The 17607-nt window shown below is 36.5% G+C and overlaps 2 protein-coding genes across 2 annotated transcripts; one reads left to right on the forward strand and one right to left on the reverse strand.

The window, feature by feature from the left end:
* The first annotated feature begins 986 nt into the window (after window positions 1–986).
* Window positions 987–15918, forward strand: LOC141596754 (kinesin-like protein KIN-UB). The gene is made up of 19 exons (XM_074416995.1): window positions 987–1598; window positions 3112–3206; window positions 3355–3477; window positions 4862–5047; window positions 5680–5901; window positions 7062–7212; window positions 8066–8215; window positions 8474–8562; window positions 9652–9855; window positions 9983–10105; window positions 10288–10422; window positions 10514–10645; window positions 12076–12214; window positions 13164–13256; window positions 13774–13899; window positions 14122–14247; window positions 14542–14685; window positions 15235–15363; window positions 15458–15918. Exons 1-19 carry the CDS (start codon window positions 1454–1456, stop codon window positions 15616–15618), a joined length of 2673 nt encoding a protein of 890 aa, XP_074273096.1. The 5' UTR covers window positions 987–1453; the 3' UTR covers window positions 15619–15918.
* Window positions 15919–16611: 693 nt separating this feature from the next.
* Window positions 16612–17607, reverse strand: LOC141594301 (putative calcium-binding protein CML25). Its single transcript, XM_074414406.1, has one exon. It carries the CDS (start codon window positions 17453–17455, stop codon window positions 16772–16774), a length of 684 nt encoding a protein of 227 aa, XP_074270507.1. The 5' UTR covers window positions 17456–17607; the 3' UTR covers window positions 16612–16771.

Raw genomic sequence — 17607 nt, forward strand, 5'->3', positions numbered from 1 at the left:
TTTGTTTGGAGCATTTTGGAATGGAGTTAGATACCCAATGGATTCTAACTCCATTCCAAGTTTCCAACCCCTTGGAATCCCATACCCACCTCTTTCCTATGGATTCAAACTCCATACCTTCATGTTTATTTTTTCAATGAACCAAACAAGTTTAGAAAGGTATGAAGTTGGAACCCCATACTTCTATGGTTTCTCATTCCAATCCATTCCATTCCTAAGCAGCGAACCAAACGACCCCTCAATGTTGTTGAGCTTTGTTACAAAGTTGTCGAGTTTTATTAACAAAATTATCGAGTTATGGTACAAAATTATTGAGCTTAACAGAATAATTATTAAACTCAATAACTTCGTAAAATAGCTCAACAACTTGTAAAGCAGCTCAACGACTTTGTGTAAGAGCTCAACAACTTTGAGGCGGTTGTACAATGCTATTATACAACTGGTTTTAGGATATTATTTGTGTTAAATACACCACCTGATTTCTAAAGTGATTGACTTGAATACCGGTCTACCTTAAATATAATTTACAATAATAAATTTAATACTACTTAATACTTCCTCCATTCAACTCCACTCTACCTATATCACTTTTGTACACTATTCACAATTGTGTCTTCAATTTCGATTTTCTCTCGATACGTAAGTGGAAATATATTCATGTGGGATCTTGTTTGATTCGTCTTTACGAGTATATTAAAAATATATAACTTTTATATTTTTTGCAAATACGTAGCTAACGATATTTAACGCGTAAAACACGTGTTGGCAAACGTGAAAAAAGAAAGCGGTAGAGTGGAGTTGAATGGAGAAAATACTTATTAGTTTGAAATTATTCCGATTAATCCAAAATGTTTAAATAACTTTAAAAAGCATGAGTCAACTAAGTAAACTAATTATCCAATCTTAAAAAAAAAATAGAAAAAGAAAAAACAAGTAAACTAATTATCCAGCTAAATAAACTGCTTAATCAGATCCACTCTAGTCTCTAGTCTCCCATCATTCTATTTCTTTTCAGTCTCCCCTCTTCCATGTTCATCCACTCTCTTCTCCTTTTCAGTTTCAAACTTTGAATCAAACAAAAAGTACACACCACCTTGTCCACCTCTCCCATTCTCATTCATTTTTACCATTTTACCCCCACTCTCCCCTCCCTCTTTTAATTCCCAACACTAAAATATCTTTACCCTTTTTTCCCTCCTTTTATTCAAACCCCCAACCTAATTCATTTCCAAACACAATCAACTATCAATAAATACACAAATTATCGTTTAAGACGGACATATTCGTATCTACTCGTCAAATAATCTTTTTATTGTATTTAAATTTAATTAAGTAGAGGACATTACAAAGATAGTTAATTTTATGGTTGTAATAGTAATAGTAGTGGTGGTAGGTTGAGGTAGTTGAAGTTAATTATACACATTTTGTGTACACTATCGTTTTGGTAAATGTAATGGCGTCCAGAAACGGCGTCGTTAGAGGATCTTTCAACCGTCAATCATCAGCATCGAATTTGAAGTCGTCAATTAAGTCTAAACCTCCTGTACGCCGGAGTTCCTCCGCCGGCACTGCTGGTGGCGGTGTCGGCGGAGTTGACGGTGAGCTTTCCGTCTTGTTTACGACTTTTTTTAAATAATGTACTAGCTCCGCCCCATTCATTTGTTTACCTTTTTTTAATCACTGGTGAACAAATGATTGTGACGGAGGGAGTACACAATTCAATGGAACAGCAGGAGTATCATATACGTGCTAAAATTATTTATTCATCTTGTTCGTCATTGATTTCCATTTATTTATTTGTTTTTGATTAGTTTTGTAAGGTTTGCTGTTGAACTCAGAATGAACAGTGAAATATTGATTTTTTTATTTTTTTTCTGATTTTTTGCTGAAATTGATGAAATATTGTGTCGTCTTTAAACAATCAGCTTAGGGTTATGCTTGCCGTTCTTTTGGTAATAGGTTAGTGTGACTTGGAGCGGAGGAGAGGTGTTCGTTGTATATATGATTGTTAGTTGAAAGACACAAGTGATGAATGGATGCTGTATAAGTTGTGTTGCTAGTCACAAGATCTATAAAATTTAGCTTAGTTTGTGTCTGACTCTCCAACTGGGGGGTGGAACAGTGGTTGGGTGGGTTAGCAGGGGATGCTGTATAAGTTGTGTTGCTAGTCACAACATCCTCCTGAACAATGAAGAATTATCAATTCTTGCTAAGTTTTCAATTTGTTTCTTGTATACCTTACTCCATTAGTACTTCGTCCCCATAACTAAAATTTCTGGCTCTGGGAGTATAATTGCTCATCGTATATGATTGGCAAGTAAGACACAAGTGATACATGATTGTGGTCCAAGGCATGTTATCAGTTATAGGATCTATACAACTTTTTGCATATGTAGTGGTCATGTGTGAGATTGCGAGTGCCTAATTGGCAATTTATGAACTGTTTGGGCTAGTACAATGAAGCTGGACGAATTAGTTAGATGTTAAGCTTATAATGTTTCAAGTGCCATTTGGGATTGAGCTGTTGTGTGGTGCTTTTCTTTGGGTGCATAATTGGTCCTTTTATGAAGACTATGGACGTGGAAGTTAGAGGATTGTGTAAATGAATCGGTATGTGGCATCATGACCCGGAGAAAGTACATGAAGAGTTGAAGTGCACTTTTTTTAGCCCAAAAGGAATGTTTGCACTTGGAAGAGGTGAACACCCCCCGTCAGCAGCCTAAGAGATCGTCTTAGATGTAAAGCAATGTTTCCTGACTCGCTGTAGAATCAAGAAGTAACTAGTAAATATGTGATTCTAAATGAGCTGTGAGCTAATCTGATCTTGGAGGAGGAAGGTGGTATCTGCTGTTCATCTTAGTTTGTGGGCAGTGTACTTGAATCAAAGGAACTTTTAAGGTTAGGTACAGTAAATGTACTTGTGTTGGATGTTGGGTGAAGTTCTGTCTCATGGTAGGGATCTTTCAGCTATGCTCCTGTATTGCAGTAAAATTTCAATTTTTTATTTTCTCATGTACGGGTCATTTAGTTTTGGTTGAAGTTGCCTTTTCATTCGCATGCACTTTTTGCACGGCTTTTGATTCAGTTTTACATATTTTACATCAATGCCAGGGAGAGTCCGAGTGGCTGTGCGATTAAGGCCTAAAAATACAGAGGAATCAGTTGCAGATGCTGATTATGCTGACTGTGTTGAGCTGCAACCAGAGGTTTATTATCCCTTCATTTATTGCTCTTGGAGGTGCTACAATTTTTAAGAAAAGTTGTATCTCCTCATCATGATTTCTTCCTACGTCTTTTGTTTCTTAAGAGATCATTAACTCATCACTGTTCATCCGTCTTTCATTTCTACTGCAGCTCAAGCGATTGAAACTTCGGAAGAACAATTGGGATTCTGACACCTATGAGTTTGATGAAGTGCTTACTGATTTCTCGTCGCAGAAGCGTGTCTATGAAGTTGTTGCAAAGCCTGTTGTGGAGGTAGGTTGTCTTTGTACCTGCAGATTTTCTTTCACTTAAAGCAGCTGCAAATTGTGATCCCCTAGGAAACATCAGTCACGTTTGGTGTATTGTGTTATCTATCACAGTAGTATAGTATGACATGTAATGTTCTCTTTGCCAAACTCTTTTTGTTTGTGTGTAGTTCAATGGCATCTATTCTTTCATTCAATCATTTTATTCTGTTATCGTTATTTCCTGGTTGCAGCTTTTGGATGTTGTTGGACCTTATGAATGTTTGATGGTGGTATTTACTTGACATTATTTCTGGGTATTAGGATATGTTTGGTCGAACCCATTTCTCGCCACAAAATTTTAATGTGAATGGCAACCATAGTCTATGTTGCTCAGACTCGTTTATAAGCATCCGACACGGATGCGTGTCCAAGTGTCGGACTCGGCCATTTTAATGAAAAATATGCATAACTTGGCTTAAAATGAGGTGTCGAAGTGTCATACCCTTGTCCGAGTGTCGAGTGTCGGACACGAGTACGTGGGGGAATAAGAAGAGTCAGAGTAACATAGACCATAGTACTAATTTATAAGAACGTTTTGTGTAGCATAAGCTTTTTTGGTTGGTTGGCCATGTTTTTGCTTCAATCAGCCTATCCCTACGCGGCATCCACTCCCCAACCTAAATCAAAGCCAAACCCCTCACCCCTTCTCGGAATTCACCACTCACTTTCCCATCACCATCACCCATCTCCCATTACCCATTACCCATTACCCATTACCCATTACCCATTACCCATTACCCATTACCCATCACCCTATCTTCTAGCTAAAATGTTTAAAACCGCTAGAAGAATCGTCTCTGCCATCACCGTGAATTCACTCTCTAAATTTTCCCCTACCCCACTCCACCCATAAGGCCATAATACCCTATCCTACTAAGAATCGACACTTCAAGTCTACAATCCCACCCGCACCCAATAGTAAAACCATCTCCACCCACACCCTTTACCTTTAATCACTTCCTCCACTGACTACACCCTTCTCTGTTTGAATGCTGATAATTGCTAGTCACATTGAACCTGACTTAAATTCTACAAGCTTCAAGTAGATCTAAGAAAATAATCTCCAAACTTGAGGAGAAATACCTCGTTTCATTGATGATTTATGCTTGCCACCTGCAAACCGCCGTCAATTCAAACCAGGTTCGGCTGGAAGTTTTAATTTTTTAACTTCCTACTTAAAGCTGCATTTAGTTATTGTCAACTTATTCTTTTACTTTTCTACTGCCTTAATTTGCTTACCTTTTATCACCTAACTACCTAAGTGCTACTGTGTATGGCCTTCATTTTAGCCTTGTTTTTAGATTTGGCATTCTGTCTCACAGGGGACTAATTTTTATGTTATTTCCTAGAGTGTGCTTGATGGTTATAATGGAACTGTGTTGGCTTATGGGCAAACTGGTACCGGAAAAACTTACACTCTTGGGCAGTTGGGAGAAGAAGATGTTTCTAATCGAGGAATCATGGTCCGATCCATGGAAGATATTCTTTCTGACATCTGTTTAGAGACCGATTCAGTCTTTGTATCATATCTACAGGTTGGTAAATTTCACTACATTCAACAACAACAACAACATTACCCCAAGAAACTCAATGGCTCCCGCGAATGCGGGGGTATGGAGGGTCGGATGTACGCAGTTTTACCCTTGTGTTAGCAACACAAAGAGACTCTTTCCGAATGACCCAAGATGAAAATTGCATCGAAAACTACATCGAATGACTGGTACTTCACAATAGAAAGAAGCGCAGTCACTTTAGTAAGCCATTTTGCTTATCATAATCCGGAACCAAAGAGTAATGAATCTTTGGCTCAACAGAAAAATGCAATCTTTGGAACCAAAGAGTAAATTTCACTACATTATACAAAAAAAGCAACCACATTACCAAAGTGCCTAATGAAGATTGCAAAATGCAAACTGCGAGATAGGGATTGGGCAGTGGGTGGTTGTCAAATATGTGCAACCGTACCTCAGTGTTAACAACCCAACGAGGTTGTTTCCGCATGACCTTAATGAAGACTGTGTTTGCTGACTTCTATGCCATTATAAAAAGAAGCTTTGAATTTGAAAATTTTGCAATCAATTTTACCTGAAGTCTTTTCCTTGCCCAATCTGTGCTACAATTTCTACATTTGGTGCATTAATCTTATTATTATTTCAACCTTTTGCAGCTGTATATGGAAACCATTCAAGATCTTCTTAATCCTTCAAATGACAACATTCCTATCACAGAGGATCCACGGACAGGAGAAGTTTCTGTTCCTGGAGCAACCGTGGTAGAGATAAGAGACCAACACAGCTTTTTGGAGCTTTTGAGATTAGGGGAAGCTCATCGTTTTGCTGCCAATACAAAATTGAATACAGAATCTTCTAGGAGCCATGCCATACTAATGGTCAGTAATTTTTTTTTTTTCCAGTTTTAATCATGCACTTATATTATGTTCTGCATATGTAATTCTGTACTGCATTGCTGCTTCTTTGTTGTCTGGTGTGGATGCTCATTTGGGAGGTGTCAAAAAACATAACTGCTTGTGAAATATGATTGCAATATTTTTTTTGATGAGCACTGGTTTTAGCAGCTGTAATAAACTCATATCTTGTATTCTTGTGGGATAGCAACTATAAGTCATGTGACATGTATAGTTGTCAGGACAACTGGGTACATGAAGGATTATTACTAGAACTTGGAGGGGTAGACTTCTGCAGCATGGCTACTTCCCTCCTCCTTGATTGTATTTCATAGGAGCATACAAATGAGGTGTGTAGGTCAAAACTCCACAAAATGTAATCAGTAATGAAATTGATCAATTGGCTAACTAGGGAGAGAGATTCATGGAAAGTTAGGATGTTCGTACTCTTACTTAGTCAGTCAATGGTTTAACAATTGAGAAAACCCTTGGACTATTGTACAATTAGCCATAGAAGAGCCAATTTTCCTTGAATAAAGTCACTGGACTTAACATGTAACACAATCTCAAAAAGGAATTGGCATATATTGTGATGTACCCTTTGTAGAGTTGATGTTCTTTCAGGGCTAAAATACATAGTGGTTTCATTCCAATGACGCTTGAGAAAGACTATGCCTCTTGTATACACCTTGCTTGTCCTAAAATTTACATCATTAGAGAAATATTTTCCGAACAGTTTTGATCTATATGAGCTACACAGACCTTTTGCCAACCTTTCAAATATGATAGATGTACCACCAGAATTATTCCTCCCTCCGTCCAACTTAATTTGTGCTTCAGACTGTTGCGTAATTGCTATAGGCAACACTAAAATTGTGTTGAAATTGACACACACTACCCCTCACTTGGAATTTTTTTTAAAGATTATTTAAATTACTTGATAGTGTTTAACAGTTTAAGGTTAATATTTGAAGCGTTTTTTGCACTGGTCTTTTTTAAAGTGGCAGATAATTTTGGATGAGCAACCTTTGTATTGTACAACTACTAAATGTGGACGAGAGTAGCAATTGTTGTCATCCCTTACTCGTTATTCTCACCTGTGTACAGACTAGAGTTGTAATGTTATTTCGGATGACTATTTGCAGGTGCAAGTGAAAAGGTGTGTAAGGGGAGAGCCTTCTTCAAGTGATGATGAAAACCATTCTCAATCAGTTAAGAGTTGTAATCCCCCTGTTGTACGGAAAGGCAAGCTAGTTATGGTAGATCTTGCTGGTTCGGAACGTGTTCACAAATCAGGTGCATGATGCTACATTGTTGTGAAGGCTCTATCTTATTTCTAAAATTGTGAACTTGCCTTTTGCTCATTCTGAACTTAGAGAACACTTGTGTTGATTAGCCTAATACGAGAAAACCCCATGTCATGTTTCAAAGGTTGTTTTCCTAATATTTTTCTTAAATACATTGAAGTTACTCATTGTGAGTTTTATTTTCTATAATATATTCCATTGTTTGGTTCAACTAATGAGAAATGTAAGGACTTTTTGTCTGGCTAGCAAATTACAGAGGAATAGGAGGAAGCTAAAACAAAACTTATACTTCTGCTGTTAGCTTTCAATCTCTCTAATTCTTCCGGATTAGAAGGAAAGGAAGATGAGACTTATATTAAGAAGTGTTTCCACGCAGTTCATTGCCCTCCAATTCTTATGTAATTATGTTAATCACACGACTCAATCACTCACTTCTTTTTTATCCAATTCCTCTCCCCAAACATAATCGTTTGAGTGCGTCCCAAGATTCTCAAGTCCTGACCCAATTTTTAGTGACCCTTTTAGAACTTAGAAGTATCACGACACATTTCATAGTGTATGGTCTTTGGTATTCAGGAAGTGTGTTTCTCCTGTACCTTTTTTGTTGTGGGTACCTATTGTCAGATTGTCACTAAGGATCATTTGTTCTTGTGATCTTGTCTACCTTGTATGTAGAAATCAATGCATGTTGGGACCTAAGAGCATTGTCATCAATGATCTCATCCTGATCTTCTTGTCAAAGAAGTAGTCATTGTAGTAGAACTGGTTTATAATGATAATCCGTTTCAGAGATAAAACCTTGCTGAAGTAGATCCTTCTTTTTTTTTTTTTTTTTCTGGTAGGAAGTGAGGGCCATACCTTGGAAGAAGCAAAGGCAATCAATCTCTCACTTACAGCATTGGGAAAATGCATAAATGCGCTTGCAGAAAATAGTCCTCATGTGCCAGTACGTGATTCAAAACTTACGAGATTACTGAAAGATTCATTTGGAGGTAAGATGCTTTGTTTGGACCTAGCCTAAGTAAAAAAATATATATAAAAAAATTTAATTGATTTTGGTGCTACATTGCTGTAAATTGATCTCCTTAACATAATGACGTTGTACCTGTTCTAAATCTGTCTACCAAAGCGTTTAGGTCATTATGTCTTTCATGTTACTTCCTAAACCTGTGAATCAGACAACAAAGATAGTGAGAATTTTAACATCATTGGATATCTCTATAATTTACAGAGACTTCTTTTGATTCCAGGGACTGCAAGAACATCACTAATCGTAACAATTGGTCCTTCTCCACGGCATCGTGGGGAGACTACAAGCACTATTTCATTTGGGCAAAGGGTAAGCTCCTTTATCTCTGTAGTTTCTTACTTACAGGCGTAGTGCATTCAGCGTTTCATTAGCATAAAAAAACATGTTGTAACCAGTTGTATGTAGAGTATTTTTTTCACGGGATTCTAAACTTCTGCTGCAGTTTTGGTGTGCTTGTTTTTATTTCTCCCTTTTCTCAAAAATACCATCCACTTTCATATTTTGTAAGAAATAAAAAGCAGGATTGGAATCAATACTTTTATATTTTTTTTTCAAGGTGCAAAAAAATGAACAAAGAGATTTATTGGTGTTCTGGAACTATTCCCTCCCAATCTCTATTTTCTTCCCATTTTCCCTTTTGACAATTTTTTTTTGATTTTCTTGCCACTTCTTATTCCCTTAATTGGGAAGTGTTCTGATTTGCTTTTACCATTTTACCCTTATGTATCACATCACATACCCACCTCCTTCCCCCTGCTTAATCACCCTCCAACCATCAGTCAACTTACCACCACCTCCCAGCACCTACTCTGACCTCGGAGCACCAACTCCGATCTTCAACAACCACCTCTGCATCAAACTCGCATCATTCGATAACATCACGAGCCTTCATATATGACCTCCACCATTACTGTTGTCCACCTCCTCAAACCCCAACCGTCACCTCTGCCCACTACCTCCACCGGCCACCTCAACCCGGAAAAACCATCCCCGATTGTATGCAGTGGTGCTGGTGTTTGTGTTATTGGCGAGGGAGGAGAGTGAGGTTAATGAGGGATAATGTCAGTGAGAAAAGCAGTGGTGGGTGAGGATGAGAGACTTAATTTGAGGAGGGTATAATAGTCTTTTAGTTCATTTTCTGAAGAGGTGTGAAGAATGAAATGGGAAGAAAAAAAGAATGGCAGAGAGTACTTATTAAATTTCATACAGTGTTGAATACAGAATGTATTTTAGAGAACAGAGTGCAATTTTATTGCAGTGGTTTTTAGGTTATCCTTTTTAATAATTTGGGAAGTATGTATCCTTACCATGATCTCCAATCACAAAAGGTATGTATGGAATATGGATGATATCGTGTATGCTAACTGTTTGCCACACGTTATTCTTCCTATGGCACAGGCAATGAAGGTTGAGAACATGTTAAAAATTAAGGAAGAATTTGATTACAAGAGTTTATCTAAAAGGCTTGAAGTACAATTGGACAAACTAATTGCTGAAGGAGAAAGACGGCAGAAAGCATTTGATGACGAAGTAAAACGACTAGAACTAGAAGCGCAAAATCATACTGCAGAAATTGAAAGAAAATTTACTGTTGAATTGGAGGTTTGTCAAAAATATCAGCTGCATAATGTTTCTTCTTTATACTTCTGTTTCAGAAGATGCTTTTAGATTCTTAACTATTCTGGAGAGCTTTGTCTTTTAGCTCTTAATTTATTTTTTTGATCTCCAGAAAGAAAGATCGAAATGTCAAATGGATTATTTGGAATCTATAAAGAAACTTGAGGAGAAGTGGATTGTGAATCAGCAAAAGCAACAGAGGAACGGGTTTAGTAATGGTTCATGTGAAACAGAGGTATATCATTGTTAAATACATATTGTATGCTATTTAAGTCTTCTCTTGCTCCAATTTTGTCTCAAGCCGTGTGTTTGTTGGGCATTATTGGATGCTTAGGTTCGGAACTGAATTACGCAATATGTTATTTTCCTTTTGCATTGCTATCCTGATCTATGTTAATTACCCTGTTGCTGATCCAGGAACCTAGTGTAAAGCTGTCTGAGGAAGTTGCTGAGGTTAAAAATATGCTTAAAAAAGAGACCATTTTGAGAAAGACAGCTGAGGAAGAGGTGAACAAGTTGAAATATCAAATAGCCGAGTGGACATGTTCAGGAGTATGCTCCGATTCCTTGTTTCTTTTCTTTCCTTTTCTTTTCAGATTGAGGGGGATCTTAATGCTTTCCTAAACCAAAATTTTGGTTATAGGATGGGGAGGATCCTGAGATTCTAAGGCTTCACAAAATGTTGGAGGATGAATCTTACGAGAAAAAGAAGCTACAAGATGAAATGACAGCTTTGCAAAGCCAATTATTGCAACTTACATTTGAAGCCGATCAGGTACTTCACTTGGTTTCTTGAAACCATGGTTACCGAATTTGCTATGAATACATCCTTACCAATTCGCTATTCGCTCTTACAGAATGTGTGAGATATATATTTTCAGTAAGTAACATGATAGAATTCGCTTTTAACAATTCGCGATTCGCGAGGGCACTGAGCGAATTCGGTAACCATTCTTGAAACTATTATTATTAGAAGAATAAATTGGTACGTACTACCTTTTATAGTTTTATGTACCTTTTTATTTACAAATTACTACCTAATAAGAAAAATTTTAAAATTTGCTGCCTAATATTGACCTTTCTTTACCGATTGCTACCATAAATGAGTTCAGACTTGCTTTTTGTTTATTTTCCGACAAAATTTGCAAATTTTTTTTTCTTTCTACCGAATCTACCCTTTTATCATTCAATTCCAATTCATATTTCCTCCTCCATCCCCTCTATCATTATTCATCTTCAACTTATTCCTCTTTAATTTCTTCCCTATCCAAACTAAAAAAAAAAGTTTAAAAGATTGAAGTCAATTCTTCCTTCTTCCTATGTCAGTCCCCAACATCTCGTTCTTCTATTGAAACCCAAATTAAACTACCTGCATTCACCCCATTGCTCTTATTTTAGTGACATTTCCAACTCTTTTTCAGATCTATGCCGGCAACTGCCTTTATTTTTGTCAATAACTTTTGATGGTTTTTTTCACTCTGACTTTGAAGTCTAAATTCAAATATATCATCAATTTTGCCTGTATTTTTGTCTGCAACCTTCGATGGTTTTCTTTCACACGGACTTTGAAGTCTAAGTTCAAATATATCATCAATTTTGAGTATGGGAAGATTGAGTCTTTAGAAAAAGGCAGAGAGAAAAGGGATGAAGTTGAGCTTATGAGAGAGTTTCAATATAGTTGTGAGTCTTGTGACACATAAGATGCTCTGATGATATGGCTGGGATGACCCATTAATGAATTTAAAGAGAATGAAATGAGAATGAATTAGGGTTTTGGTAAGGTGAAAACGATTAGGATGAAAGTGACTATTGAATTTTTACAATGCTAGTGTACGGGCTAATTGGTAATTTTGCAATGAAAGTTGAGGGTATACTGGTTTTCTATAATATTTTCTCTAGAAATTTAAGCAATTTGTATTTTGTAACAAAAAGGTACTTATTAGGTGTAACTCATAAGTTTCAAAATATTTCTTATTAGGTAGTAATTTGAAAAATAAAGGTACATAGAAGGCAGAAGTTCCAATTTAGCCTTGCTGGATTTCTTTATTAAAATGAGAGATTTTGGTTGTCCATTATGTTGATACAATTTTCCGAGTATTAACTTGCAAATGTTGATATTATTTCTTGGGGACTCCTTGTTTCTAGGCGCCTATGCTAATTCAAATATAATAGAAACTCACTTACCCTCAATATTCTGTCTTCTAGATGCGACGGTACATAGACAAACTTGAATCTGGGAATGGCTTTTCTCGTGGTCATCCTCTAACATCATCGAGCGGACAATGTCATCAGAAAGAGAGAGAAAATGGACCAAAGCCGTCATTCAATTCTCTTTTTGAGCAAGGTGAAAATATGTTACGTGTTGCATTGACTGTTTATATGTTCCTTTCTATGTTACTTACACTTCACTTCGAAAGCGTGTGGCATGTCCTATACTCGGACATTTGACGTGACATACAATTTGACTCTTCATTTTAGATCAAAACATGCAACCTTTTAGAAAAGCAGCTTAGTGTAATAGCCTAACACTTGACACCTTAGTCTAAAAAGGAGCGCCTGAGGCACGGGGTGCACTAAGGCGCCAGCCAAATCGCCTCAAGGTGTCTGAGGCGCATGGGATCCAAAAGGTGCACCAAGGCGCATTCCTATTAAATCCTATATTTTCTCCAATTTCTTTTATTCCCCACCCACCTACACACACAATGCTTAATCTCCACTTATTAATTCTTGTTAGCCCTCTTTAAAACAAGAAAGGACTGTTGTTGCACAATAAAATATTCTAAATGTTCGTTTGATAATCAATGCGCCTCGTGTCCACAAGGCGCGCGCCTTGCGCTTCGTCTCGCTGAAACCCTATCGCTTCAATGTCCCTTGCACTTTCACAAACTAAGCTCGACACCATGTGGCATCCAACACTTACAGTCGAGTTGGTGTAACACAGGTTTCTTTATGCATCGTTTAACCAGTTATGCGAGTTTCTTGGATGACTCCTCATGTTATGTGAGGGTAGAGCTACCATAGGTGATTGGTATATTCTTGTTTGATACCAGAATTGGTGAAAGACAGGGGGAAAAGCCTGTGTCTTATTACCTCAACTGGGCCAATTGCTAATATTGAATCAACATGTTTCATCGTCGTCATATGCCTTTCATCTTTGCTTGTGGCATTTTTTGTCACTTGGCTTTTGTCAGAGGATGAGTTTTCTTATGTTTTAAAAATCAGTAATGTATGTTGCCGTTCTTTATATATATAAGTTACATAACTACATTCTTGCGTGCTTCTGGTTATGGCAGTTGGACTGCAAAGGATACTGTCAATGCTTGAATCCGAGGATCCCAACACACGTATTCATGCCGTGAAAATAGTGGCCAACCTTGCTGCTGAAGGTTTCTAATCTTATATCTCAAAGTGCTATCGTTGTTTCTGTCTTGCTTGGTAAAAATTATGTTTTGACAACATTTTGACAACTAACTGCCATTTGTTTTCACCTGAACTAACTATATTATGTCTTTGAGGTGTAAAATTGATTCTTGTTGTTATGTGCGTTGTTTATATCTTTTGTGCAAGTTTGTGGAAATTGTGTAGTGTTTCCAATAGGCTTTTGATATGCCATTAGACAGCAAGACCTCTCGACTCATTTTCCCAGATGATAAGGTGCTAAGTTGACAACCTCGTAATGCATGTGTTGGAGCATGCTTTTCACTGATGGAGAGTGTTATAAGCTAATCCCCTTTTTAGTACACTACTACATTCACGTGTATTTTACATTTTCTATAGGACTCATATAGCCTGAGACACTGAGCGGCCTCCTTCTTTTCTGTTATAGTTTTTAATCTACTTAATATGGTTATAACTTATCATTAAAACATAGCAAGGCTTAAATCAGTCTGCATTTATATGCAGAAACAAACCAAGAAAGGATTGTTGCAGCTGGTGGACTCACATCTTTGTTAATGCTTCTTCGAAACTACGAGGACGAAATTGTACGCCGAGTCGCTGCTGGAGCAATTGCCAATCTTGCTATGAGTGGTATTGCGTGCTTTCACTTTGTGAGAACTTTTAGATTCCCACCCCCTCTGCCCCTGCCATTAGTACGAGTTTTTAGCTAAAAATGAAAAATCTACTATTTGCTGACATGGACCAAAATGCAATCTATTAGCAATAGGCGGGGACAGAGGGAGTATCATTTTGAATGGTTTTTCTGTTGGAGAGCCGGTATGATCTCTTTGCATCTCATTATGCAATTTGCAGAAGCAAATCAAGAACTTATCGTCGCTGAAGGTGGAATTAGTCTATTGTCAATAACTGCTGATGATGCTGAAGATCCACAGACCCTCCGCATGGTTGCTGGGGCCATAGCTAATCTATGTGGGAATGGTAATAGTTTTTTTTCTCTGCATCTTTGTTCTATGCCTCTTTTATTGACACTCGGTACTTTTTGGGCAGTCTCTCTGTCAACTTTTTAAAGCTACAATTTTTTTAGTATGTGTTTGATAAGTTCGATTAGTTTCTGCAAAACTATTTTTTTTTCCTTTGAAAATTTAAAATCTCTCGTTCAGAAGTTTTCTTGTAGATATTGCTGCCTTTTATCTGCAGTATATCTGATTGGCTTTGGAATTTTTGTAGATAATCCTGTATGCTTATTTGCAACATAAAATATGCCTTATGCAGATAAGCTACAGACCAAGGTGCGTGCTGAGGGTGGTATTAGGGCGTTGCTTGGTATGGTAAGGTGTAGACATCCAGATGTTCTCTCCCAGATTGCAAGGGGAATAGCAAACTTTGCTAAATGTGAATCTCGAAGTGCTACTCAAGGTATGTTGCATGCCTTAACACTGTGATCTAAATGTATCAGATTTGTTGCCATTGCTATAGATGATTTTGAAAATTTCACTTTGGTGCCCTATGTATTCGCTTTGGTGACGAAGTGTAGTATAACCAAAATTTTATCCAAATAGGTGAAATAAACTCATGTAAGCATAATGATGTAGTTGATTTTACAGACTTATTTGAAAACTCACATTAACATATCTACATAATGTTGATTTTTGCGCTTCATTATGATTGAAAAGTCCTTAAATTTGATTATATTGTGTAGTATGCCACGAAAGAGAGAAATTGTTCAAATCTAAGTCACCAAAGTGAGAAATTGTTTAAATCTCAGGCCTTTATAAGTGGTGGTGGTAATTTTCCTGATTTGTCAATGTATTGTAGTTGACCTAAAAGAGTCACTACTCATTATTTGCTATCTGAGCAATACGAGTAGACTAGAAATTCTTAATATAACGATTCTTGGTAAATATAGTCCTACACTTTCTGTTGCTTGTTTACATATTCATCATGGACACATAATTGCCAATCTAGGGTCAAAATCTGGAAAATCATTATTGATCCAAGATGGCGCACTTCCTTGGATTGTTCAGAATGCCAACAATGAAGCTTCACCCATTAGGCGGCATATTGAGCTTGCCCTTTGTCACTTAGCCCAACACGGTAAGCTGATGTATCCCCTGAAGCAAAAGTAGTACTGTAAGAGTTTAAGTGCAGCATTTAACTTCCAAATGAAACTATCCTTTCTGTTGTGCAGAAATAAATGTGAAAGAGTTGATTGCCGGAGGGGCACTCTGGGAATTAGTACGCATATCCCGGGATTGTTCTCGGGACGATATTAAAAGTCTTGCTCGTCGAACCCTTGGTTCGAGCCCCACTTTCCAAGTCGAGCTAAGGCGCTTAAGGATTGAAATATGAATTTTCTTGATGATTCTCCTCTCATGTCACAAATCACAAGCCTATTAGTATAGAAGAAATATGCTGATACCCGAAAAACAGAAATATTCGGGATCAAAAGAGGGGAAGTGCATTTCTGTGGGTGTTAGAATCGCAGAAATATTTGGGGGATCAGTTTTTGCTATCCTCATTGTAGTTTTAGTGTAAATTAGTTTTGATAATATTATTTTTGTAGTTCCCCAATGTATTAGAGTGGTTGATTTCAGCTTAAAACAAATCTTAATTCTAATTATTATAATGACAAGATTCCATTTTTTTGTTTCTGAATGACTTGGGAGTTGAGAGTAGTACTACAATAAAACAAGTACTGTCTCTGTGGCTGTGCACACCATTGTTTGTTTCCTTCGATGCTTTTGTTGGCTAATCTTGACAAAGTTTGTAGGCTTGTGAATCACAGATCTTATCAATTGAAATGTTAAATCTTACGGGAAGAGCTTTACAAGGGTGGTGTTGCCCTTTTTTTGGACTTGGAAAAAGAAAAATATTCATCCTTGACGTGCAAAAAATATTCACTCTACATGAAAACATAGATAGTTTTTTTTTTTTTTTTTTTTTTTTTTTTTTTTTTTGGCAATAAAATACCTTTCGTTGTTTTAATACCTTTTCGTTGTTTTAACCCGATTGTCAAAAAAAAAAAAAAAAAAAAAAAAAAAAAAAAAAAACTACTGTACTTCCTAAATTGTGATGTACTTTCTAAATCCTAAATAGGGCGCCACCTGTATCATTATCCCTTCTTAATACTCTGTAGCACTCTGTAAATAGTAAGATAACTAGTGCAAAAATAGGTAACAATGTTAATGATAAGCCAAAAACAAGGGTAGCAATGTCGTTAATTATACTATGTTATAATACTAGTGTACTTCCTTGGCCATTTTTCTCAAGCAAATACAATATATATGTAAGACAGGCCAGATAATTGAGTGTTGAATGTTCATATTACTCAAAAAACACTACTTGAAAAAAAATCTTAACATTAAAGAAATGGACATACATCAAATTATAGCACTCTCCCGTATATATCAAATAAAAATAGTAAATCACAAGTTATTATTCTAGCACTCCGGGATGATAATAATAATACATCACTGGGTGATACTCAATCTCGTTACCATGACTAAGAACAAAAACCCAACATCATAAGCCTAAATTCTTCAAAATTAACAAAACCATCTCCATCCTTATCAACCCCTTTAATCATAAGATTACATTCCTTAATATCACAATTAACAAACCCAAGTCTCTTTAATACATTATTCAACTCCTTTGCTGATATTAAACCATTCTTATCAGTATCAAATACATGAAATGCATCCATTATCTCATCTTCTAAAACATCATGTTGATGATGATGATCATGCTTATACTCATCATGAACATCATAAGCACCATCATCATCATGTTCATCATCATCATCATCATCACTCATCATGACAACATCCATGTATTCATGCAAATCAACATAACCATCTCCATTAGAATCCATGTATCTTAACATACCATCAGCTTCATCATAAACTTTAGACTTATCATGCCCAAGACACAATAGAAAGTCACTTAGTTCATGTTTAGATATCTTACCATCACCATTTGCATCAATGAATTTAAACACTAATTCTAGTTGATTACTCAACTCCATGCTTCCAAATGATGATTTTAACCCATTAAACCCTAAAAATTTTCTTTTGTTTTTGCTTTTCTTACATCTTTTGAGAACTTTTTTCATGATATTTTGTTGTATAAGTAGAGTTTTAGCTAAGTTGGGAAGGGAAATTAAGCAATTTTTTAGAGATTTTATCATAATTTTGTGAAATGGGAGATATTGGTATTTGATAGTGTGTAAAGAAGTGGAGGTTTTAGAGAAATAGTTGGGGATTTAAAGTTTATATAGCACTAGTTTTCTTTGTTTGTGTCAATCATTTATATGCTTAAGTTGATAAGAGTTGGATATGC

The sequence above is a fragment of the Silene latifolia genome, chromosome 8 (assembly GCF_048544455.1).
Source record: "Silene latifolia isolate original U9 population chromosome 8, ASM4854445v1, whole genome shotgun sequence".
Taxonomy (NCBI): domain Eukaryota; kingdom Viridiplantae; phylum Streptophyta; class Magnoliopsida; order Caryophyllales; family Caryophyllaceae; genus Silene; species Silene latifolia.